Source organism: Rhinolophus sinicus, linkage group LG09 (assembly GCF_036562045.2).
Source record: "Rhinolophus sinicus isolate RSC01 linkage group LG09, ASM3656204v1, whole genome shotgun sequence".
Lineage (NCBI taxonomy): Eukaryota > Metazoa > Chordata > Mammalia > Chiroptera > Rhinolophidae > Rhinolophus > Rhinolophus sinicus.
In genome coordinates, this window is record NC_133758.1 from 66919963 (window position 1) to 66930112 (window position 10150).

Below are 10150 nucleotides of genomic sequence, written 5' to 3' on the forward strand. Positions count from 1 at the left end.
AGTATTGGCTTTAGGAATATAAAAATTATAAAAATTACCTTGTAAAAATTACCTTTTTAAAGACAACCAAGAAGAAAAATGAAATAAATTCCAAAGTAAAATATAAATCAAGCTTGAGTAACCTATTAGTTTTACATTATTTACACCATCATTCTAGTGGATAAGAACACTGGACTATATGCTTTACATAGGTTACTGCATTTAAACCATCCAACACCTCAGTGAAGGAAATGTTATTACCCTATTCTGAGATGTAAACACTTTGGCTTGAAGGGTAAGTCTCTACCTGCCTGCCTTTACCATCCATGGTTAAAGCTCCTGCATTAACCATTTATGATTTCTCCCTTCTCTGGGAATTAGACTCTGATCACAGATGTAGGCTCCAGCTAGCAGTCATGATTCTGCTTTATGACTCTGACCTCTGTCTTACCAGACAAGGATGGGCTATCTAGTGCTAGCTGGTTTCATTTTTTCCCTTAGAATTGGAATTACATTGGAATTGGAATTCATCCTTGCATATGCTTGTTGTTGTGGACGGAAAAGGGGCCACATGTTAAACCTGACGAGCTCAGGAGACTGAGAATAACCACATAGGATGGCGTGAACATAAAAATTCCTAACTAAGGTGGGCTATGACAGGAAATCACATCTTTGGCCTGTAGCTTCCTTGACAAAGGTCAAGCTTTACCTTAGGTGAGCCTGTCTGTCGTGTTTTTGCATCTAAGATAACATACCGTTGGAATGTCAGAGTAATCCTTTTTGCTGGACGCCCCAGGGGGCACAACCCACCACACCAGAGCAGGAAACTACAAAATCCCTCATTGTTATCTTGTTCCCCAAGTATCATCTCTATGTGCTATAAAATGCTATTTACTATCCTGTACCCACCAATACAAAAGAAATGTGTGTGTCTCCATTTTGCTTTTTATCCAATTCCAGAGATTCCCCGCCCCCCTTGCTTTCTCCCACCCCCTAAATCTACAACTAATGGATTTCATGTAACGCTCCTCCTTTGATTCTAATGTATAAAACAAGTTGCAAAATGGCCATTTTCCGGAGCATTTTCTCAATCTGTTGAGACTTTGCTTCCCGGCAATTGTCATCAGTTTGGCTCAAATAAACTCATAAGCTTTCTCTTAGGCTGGATGTTTTTTCGTTGACAGAGTGATAACACTTGGCAGCTGTGTGGGGCCCATTTTCGACTTTGGGAATACAGAGTCTGTAGAGATGAGGAAGAATGAAGAAGATGCAGGGAGAAATGCAGGGATACAAAAAGGACATTTCAGTTCCTAAGACTAGATCCTCCTTGGAATTTGGCTTCCTTCCTTCCCTGGGCTGCTCTGAAACAACCCCATATTTTATTATAAATTCCCCTTTCTTGCTCAAGTGAGCTCAAGTTGGTTTCTGATATGTAAGTAAGTAAAGAACCTTGACTAAAGTTCCCCTTCTTTCTATGGCAGTTTTCAGTAGAAATTCTTGTGATAGTTTTAGAGTTCAAAGATCACAATACATTTTAGAGCTAGTAAAATCTATAGAGATTATTTCCTTCTCTCCTTTTATTTTGCAAATGCATAAACTAAACTGGGAGTAAATGCCATTCCAAAGGTCATTTAGTTAGCTGGTGGCAAAGTTGAGAGTTGTTTTCCTTATTCTTTACTCATTTAGTGTTACTTCTTACACAGATAGAGATTCAGTCGATAACATTAACAATATGTAATGTACCATGAGACAAATAATGACATTTTTAAACGAGGCAGAAACCCATTCACACTTTGATACAATTACCTACTCATACCCACTCACACATGTTGGTCCCAGTTATAAAAAGAGGATTCCATTTCAGAGGTTGGTGTTATGGAATGAGGGAAACATTTTCTCACAAAACAGTGGAATGGACATGGTGGTTATGGTTCCACCATGTCCTTTGTAAAACTTAACCCACAACACAACAACTCTGAGAGAATCTGAAGGAAAATATACTCTGCCATGTGTATCAAAAGCTGAAGCACCACTAAGTAGCTGGGTGATCAGACAATTATCTAAGCTCTGCTATTTCTTCTAAAAAATATGATAATTATTTAGACTCATGGAATTCCTGGTTTAACAAGAACCATAAAGGTTTAGTTCTAATTTTAAATTAACATACTTGTTATCATGAAAATTTCAAACATCCTTAAAAACTAGTACAATAAAATCCGTATTTCCACCACCTAGATTCAATAATTGCTAACAGTTTCCCATAGTTGCTTTATCTGTTTTTAATCATTTGAAAATAAGTTGAAAATATCATGACACTTTACTTCTAAATATTTTAGCATGTAACTCCTAAGAATAAGGACATATTCCTATATAACAGGTGTTGGAAACTTTTTGTAAAGGGGCGGATAGTGAATGTTTTAGGCCATATGGTGTCTGCTGCAATTACTTCCCTCTGTAGCTGTCCATGGCAACACACACTGACAATACCTAAACAAATGGGCATGGTTATGTTCCAAGAAAACTTTCATTTCAATAACTGGCATTTGGCCCGCAGGCTATAGTTATGCTATATAATAACAACACTGTTAGCACAACTAAGGTTAACAAAATTTCCTAATATTATCTAATAAAGAGTCCATATTCAAATTTTTGCAGTAATCCCCAAATATCTGTGTTGTAGTTGTTTCCTAACCAGGATCCAATCAAGATTCACACCCTGCATCTAAAACTCCTCTTGAGGGCCTAATGATTCCATTCCTTCATGCTTCCCTAACAGCTAAGCTTGCCTGCCTAGGACATTACTACAAAGGATAATATAACTGGTAACTGACAAGTGGGCTGTGCATTGGTACATTTAAATCTTAAAACAATTTAAAAGAGGTTAAGAGCTACTGCACTCTGCTGAAATTTATACTTCTGCATATATAATGGTATATCTATCAACCATTTATCAATATATCAATATCTGCTCTACATATTATCAACGCACTAGAGAAAGTCAACTGTATATCAACAGCGACATCAACTTAATTAAAAACCAATGAATTGGGGGCCAGCCCAGTGGCTCAGGCGGTTAGAGCTCCAGGGAGGCTGCTGGTTCGATTCCCACATGGGCCAGTGGGCTCTGAACCACAAGGTTGCCAGTTCAATTCCTCGACTCCCGCAAGGGATGGTGGGCAGTGACCCCTGCAACTAAAAATTGAACACGGCACCTTGAGCTGAGCTGCCGCTGAGCTCCCAGATGGCTCAGTTGGTTGGAGCGCATCCTCTCAACCATAAGGTTGCCGGTTCGACTCCCGTAAGGGATGGTGGGCTGTGCCCCCTGCAACTAGCAACGGCAACTGGACCTGGAGCTGAGCTGTGCCCTCACAACTAAGACTGAAAGAACAACAACTTGAAGCTGAACAGCATCCTCCACAACTGAGATTGAAAGGATAACAACTTGACTTGGAAAAAAGGCCTGGAAGTACACACTGTTCCCCAATAAAGTCCTGTTCCCCTTCCCCAATAAAATCTTTAAAAAACAACAACAACAATGAATTCATTAATAAAAACTAGAGTAAGGTTACTCAAAGGAGGAAGCTAGTACTCTAGTACTTAACTACAAACAGAACAAACTAGTAACCTAGTATTTACCAATCTAGTAAGTTAGTACTTACCTAGAAACAGAACAATCAATAGGACTATAATAGTAAGGAAAGCCTTGTTCCAGAAAGTTGCAATTTTACTCCAGATGTTAAGTGAAAAAATCTTTTGCCATCTGTAAAGCAATACAATTACATTAGGTATAAAAAAAATCAAAAGAGTGTTTTGAAATACTTTACAAATAATGAATTAACATTTTGGTAATTGTGTAATGAGTAAAAAGAATTACAGAAATTTAATTTTTTATGTTATATCAGAGAATTACCAATTCATAAGAATGTCATGAAATAAAGAACTACTTCTTTCAAATTTAATAATAACCTGACATTTGATTATTTTCTGCCTGGTGGGTTAAACATTCTACAGTGAAAATAACTTTTAAAGGAAAGATACATGATCAAGACCTTAAAAAGGAATTCTTGTAGTAAAATGTTATATTGCTCATAGGAGCTATCACTTTATATCTTTTCCCTAATCAGGGTAATAACTTACAAATAACAAAGATCTATTGGTCTAATAATTAGCAACATCTCAGGAGTAGGGGGTCCAACTCTAAACTATTTATTTTTATGTAGCACAATTTTAACATTTACTTCAAGCAAAAGAGTTTCTTTACTTTTACCATAAAAGAATTTAAAAAATCATTGAGGTATCACATACACACAGTAAAGTGCAAAAATCTTAAATATACAGCTTGATGAATTTTTACATATGTATAGACCCATGTAATTACCACCCAGATCAAGATTTTGAATGTAGATGAACTAAAATGAAGAAATAGTCTAGATGAATTGAACAGTATAAACAAATACACAGAGGTAAGAATGCACGGATTATAAATGGCAAAGAGTGACAAAGTACTTCATCACACAATGGGAAAGGTAAAAAACTTTGTACAAGGGCATTTAAAATGAATAGCACATTACCTGAGTCCAAAGAAGGCATTTATATATACTCGTACATATATATGTATTTGTATATAAAGGTAATAAGCACGTAAGCAAACTTCAAACACAACTTTAAAAAAGGTTTACTTTAAGATTATGACAAATTATTAACTAATAAGTTCTGAAAACAACTGTAAGTAATTAATAACTTGAAGTTGGTGGGGAGAGGAAGACTGATATAGATGAAGTGGTTTCTTTTGCCTCTAGGCTTCCAATTTCAAGGATGCTATTGAAATTTTGCATTAGAAAAATTTTATATTTTTAGAAAGAGAACATAAGTGGCAATACCTTGATATATGTCCAAATGTAAATTCACATTTCAAGGGCCAGTATAAAAGCAAACACAAAAAGAGACTCCCTATAGGGAACAACTAGCAGTGTATAAGACTCCATTCAAGGAAGAGCTGGTAATAGGTACAATACAGAGTCCTTATTACACCATGGCTCTAAACACTTTACATGTTTTAGCTAATTTTATCACCATAACCACTATATGAGATGGATACTAGTATTACACCTCCATTTTACAAATGGGGAAACTGACCCAAGATGACACAGTAACAGGCTGTCTGACCACTGAGCATGTGTCTACCAATGGGTTATGTGAGAAAAGAATAGAGAGCCAAATGAAATAAAAACTGAAGCCCCTTTTCTTTGAAGATTATGGTAATTCACATATAAAAGATAAAAAGATATGGATACCCACAGTAAGGACATACTGTAAATGATATATGTGCAAATATACCATACTTTCTTATGTATATGAGGGTATATTTACATAATGTGTACATATACACACATCTATCATAGTTATTTGATCAGGATAGGAAAAATATTATATTTGGCAGGAAGAAAAAGATCCATAATTTATAAATCATTTTGATGGAAAAAAGATCAACTGACAAAAAAATTTTTTTTTGCAAATTCTTGCAAGTATTACCAAAAAGCTAAACGGTATTATTGAGGATTTGAAACAAAGTCAACAGGATGAGAGGCAGGGTGACGCAGTAGAAAGAGCACTAGGCTGAAAGCCCTTCTTGTCTGGAATCTGTCACTGATCAGCTAGATGACCTTAGACCACTTTCCCTATAGAATGAGTGGGTTGGATAAAATGATTTCTAAGGCCCCTTCTACAGATACGATTCAACTTTTTTTTCTTTAGTAAGGAAGAAAAAAAGTGATGGCATAGCTGATAGACAAAGACAGGAGTAGAAATCCAGGCAGATAAGAAGTAAGTTAAGAGCTGTGAAAGACTGAACCCTGGGCCAAGGTAAAAACTTAGGATCCTAAGTCTCTTCCAGTCATGGAATCTTACTAAAGCGCTATTTCTAGGATTTCACTAACAGCAAGATCTCCTTTTATGCCGAGAATGAACAAACGTCTTGCAACATTTTTATTACAAGTGTATTTCATCATTCACACTAGCAAGTTTCTGGATCTAAAACTGAGCTTCCAATAAGTGGATTATTATAGGGGTAAAGTGAGTCAATGTTTCGATTATGTAGTAAAGACCTTCTAAGGTCCTTTAATGCTAATGTATGGCTCTGATACTTTTCATATCCAGCGCTTCTAACATATATTCATTAATTCCGTGCGTGTGTGTGTGTGTGGGGGGTAGTAGTAAAATTACCATTCAACTTTAATGAAAGTATTTCTTGGTAGGCCAAAACTAAAAATCATTTATTGGCTTAAGTTTCTAAATTGTCATTTCACTGTCCCAGTGAAACATTTCTGAACCCATGCTGTGCTGTAAATATCATTTATCCACCTACCTTTATTTAGTTCACTGTTCCAATTCAGGGCAATAAAACAAAGGTAAAACCTGATGACAAGACGGGTATTAAAAGTATAACCATTGCTTTGTTATATCTGCAATCAACAAAAACAAAAGGACTTGGCTCTTTTCCTTTTATTGGGGAGGGGGAGAAGTTAATTTGTGCAGATAATAAAACGTTCTATATAAAGTGATATTTTAATGTTGTCATTATATGTTAATTTTTCAAGAGAACCTTTTATACAACCAGCACTTAAAACTTTTTATTCTTAAGAAAACTTTTTCAGTATCACACTAAACACTCCAAAGGAGCTGCTACAGATATTTTCACTATTGTAACAACTTGGAAGTTTCCTACCTCTGAGGAGGAATAAAAGGTAGACAGAAGATTAAAATGAGTCCTATTTCAGCATAAAGAAAGGTTGCAACTGCCGCCCACTGGAGTGTCATTTTTTTTTCTCTTCACACCTAAATAAAGAAACACTTATTTTACTTTGCTGCCTCTCAAAGAAATTGGTTCAAGGCTCCCGGGGCGCAACGTTTTGTCCAGGGGTTTTACGGGGTCCGACCCCCCCCTAAGTGGAGGCGCGTGCCGCTAACCCGGGACCGGCGGCAAAAGGAAGGGGCAGGGTGAGCCGAGGGCTGGCGTCTCCACCTCCCCTGCGGGCCGTGCGCAACTTGCAGGGCGGCCTGCGCGGCGCCGAGGGCGCGTCTGTCCTCCCGCTTCGCGGCGACAGCTGCCTAACGCCAGCCTCCACTACGGCCCGCGCCTACGAACCCTCCGGCCGGCGAACACGCAGCGTTCGCGCCTAGGAACCTTCCCTGACCGATGCTGTGGGGAGAGGGCCAGCTTCCCGAGGCCCCATCGCGGATCGGCGCGACCCCGCGACCCTGCGACCCTACGCGGCCTGGCGCTCCACGTCGCTTGGGGGACTGCGGCCCCCCAGGTCCCCTCCCAGCCTTACCCCCGCTCCCGCCGGCCTCGTTCCCGGCGCCGTTCCGTGACCGCCGACGCGCGGGACGTCAGACGCCACGGGGGAGGAGAGCGGAGCGGAGCTGGGAGCGGGAAGAGTGCCCCACCCCCACCCGCAGCCAGGCTGGCTCCGGGTCCCAGCTCCCTGCTCCGGCCGAGGGTGCCCGTCCCTGCCGGTGTCGCAGGCGGCGCGAATTCGATGATTATCAGTAACTTTTTCTAATTGGTGCTAGAGGATGACTCAGACTTTTAAACCCGATGCTTGGGGCTACCAAGTGCAACTTCTTCAGGAGAGCCGACTTTAAATTTCAAATAAAGTATGGTTTGGGTGGGAGGGGAATGGTAGTAACCGACGTTTTCTGAAAGAGCTTCGTGGAGTCCTAGCAGAAGGAATGGCCCCAGGGCGGGAGGGTTAGACTGGTGATACAAATTCGGCGAACGTGTTTGAAACGCACTTTTTCCTGTTCCGTCTGTTTTATGGGAGAAACGTTTCATTGTCCCCGAATAAACTATAGTTTAGTTGTGTAGCATTTTGTTCTAAAATTGTAGAATATGTAGTCAAAACATACTATTTCTGTAAGTTTTTCTGCTCTTGTCCATTGGCTGGGAAGAGGCAAAAAACTTCAGGATAAATGTTTGGGGACTGATAGTAAATGAAAACAATGTGGGGTATGGGCATAGTCTTTCAATTACCATTTTCCAGGTTTTCAAATTGTGTGAATACACTCAAATTATTAAATATATATATTTTCAATATTGACATACCAGGAATACACATGAAAGTATCTTCCTGGAGACAATTATTTTGGGAACGTTAAAAAAAACGATGAAAATGGGGATCGGTGGCTCAGTTGGTTAGAGGATGCACTCTGGGCAACTGGGCTGGCAGTTGGATTCCCACATGGGCCAGCAAGCTGTGCCCTCCGCAACTAGAATGAAGTCATCGAGCTGCTGAGCTCCCAGGTGGCCATATGGCTCAGTTGGTTGGAGCCGGGGCTCTCAACCACAAGGTTGCCGGTTGGACTCCCAGAAGCGATGGTGGGCTGTGCCCCCTGCAACTAACAAGGGCAACTGGACCTGTAGCTGAGCTGCCCCCTCTACAACTAAGACTGAAAGGACAACAACTTGACTTGTAAAAAGTCCAGGCAGTACACACTTCCCCAATAAAGTCCTGTTCCCCTTCCCCAATAAAATCTTTTAAAAAATAGATTTATAGAATATAAAAAACATTTAAGTTGATGCTTTTATCACAAATATACTTGATTGCATATGAAAGACAACACATTAACTGTAAGGAAGTTTTTAAAAAACCCATTTAGAACTCCTTGCCCTTCCACACTGTTCCCTTTGAAAGGCTGAGGATCTTACTCTAATTATGCTGTTGTCGTCATACTAATATACGAAGTCTGACAATTAAGTTCGCGAACGTGCCACCGTGCGCTTACATTGGCAGCACTGTACAAACAGCTCAGTAAGGTTTCATAACCTTGGTATATCAGTGTCTCAGCTGTGTTCGTGTGGACGTGTGGCGGTGTCTTGCTGAGTGGTGCTCAATTCTTGTGTGAGTGCCGTCGTGAGAATGTCTGAGCTTGAATTAGAGCAACGAACAAACATTAAATTTCTTGTTAAACTTGGCAAGAGTGGAAGTGAAATCAGGGACATGTTAGTCCAAATTTATGGGGCTAATACTATGAAGAAAACGGCAGTGTACAAATGGATTAAATGTATTTCTGAGGGGAGAGAACGCGTCACTGATGAAGAGAGTTCAGGGCGGCCAGGAACGAGCAGAACTGACGAAAGCATTGCAAAAATTCGTGGAGAACGTATATTCTGCAGCTTGGGGTGAAATGCTCTAAAAATATCAATTAAATCCAATTGGTCTAATGTGTCACTTAAGGCAGCCATGGGGATATGAAAGACAGTTTGGGGAATATAATCAATAATGTTGCAAAGATCTGGTAGGGTATTTGATGGACACTTGTCTTATTAGGGAGACCACTTCATGGATGGTATAGATGACTGATCACTGCAGTGTACACCTGAAGCTGAGGCTGAAAAATATTGAATGTCAACTATAATATGTATGTAGTCACAGTATATGGAGTACAGCATAGGGAATAGTCAATGGAATTATAACAGCTATATATGATGTCAGAGGGGTAGTAGGTTGGGGGAGGGAGGTTATCACTTTGTGAAGGATGTAAATGTCTAACTATTACAATGTTCTGTATACCTGAAACTAATAAAAAAAAAAATCGTTGAATTGTGCATCAAAATCATCAGCTGACTGTGAGAAGCATAGCAGACCAAGTAAACATCAATAAACAGGAAAATCTTAACTGAAAATCTTGGCATGAGAAAGGTGTGTGCAAAAATGGTCTTAAAAGAGAGTCGAAGTTTGCCAAGACCTTTTGGAGAGGAAAGACGATGTTTTGGGCCATGTTATCACTGGTGATGAAACATGGATGTACCAATACGACCCCAACACAAAGTGTCAAAGTGCACAATGGAAGTCAGTTAATTCTCCATGACCAAAAAAGTTCTGTCAGTACAAATCAAGAGTCAAAACAATGTTGCTAACCTTTTTTGATATTAGAGGGATTATTCATTATGAATTTGTACCAACTGGACAGTTAACCAAGTTTACTAAGTATTTGGAAGTGCTGAAAAGGCTGCATGAAAAAGTTAGACAAAAACGATCTGAATTTTTCGCCAACAATTCATGGCTCTTGCATCACAACAATGCACCGGCTCACACGACACTGTAAAGGAGTTTTTAGCCAGTAAACAACTGTATTGGAACACCCTCCCTACTCACCTGATCTGGCCTCT

At 39.6% G+C, this 10150-nt stretch overlaps 1 protein-coding gene across 3 annotated transcripts in view; it reads right to left on the bottom strand.

The window, feature by feature from the left end:
* The window catches only part of LOC109454596 (B cell receptor associated protein 29), a 51537-nt gene extending 44062 nt beyond the window's left edge, over nt 1-7475 (bottom strand). Inside the window, exons 1-3 of one of the 3 annotated variants that reach the window (XM_019745381.2) lie at nt 7311-7475; nt 6704-6813; nt 3639-3739 (exon numbers count right to left, since the gene is read on the bottom strand). In XM_019745381.2, the coding sequence (XP_019600940.2) occupies nt 3639-3739; nt 6704-6795 (193 nt within the window). In that variant the 5' untranslated portion in view covers nt 6796-6813; nt 7311-7475. Of the gene's footprint in view, nt 1-3638; nt 3740-6703; nt 6814-6945; nt 7069-7123; nt 7288-7310 lie in introns of those variants that run through there. The other 2 variants (XM_019745383.2, XM_074340579.1) reach the window with 2 other exon arrangements.
* Between the last annotated feature and the right edge of the window lie 2675 nt (nt 7476-10150).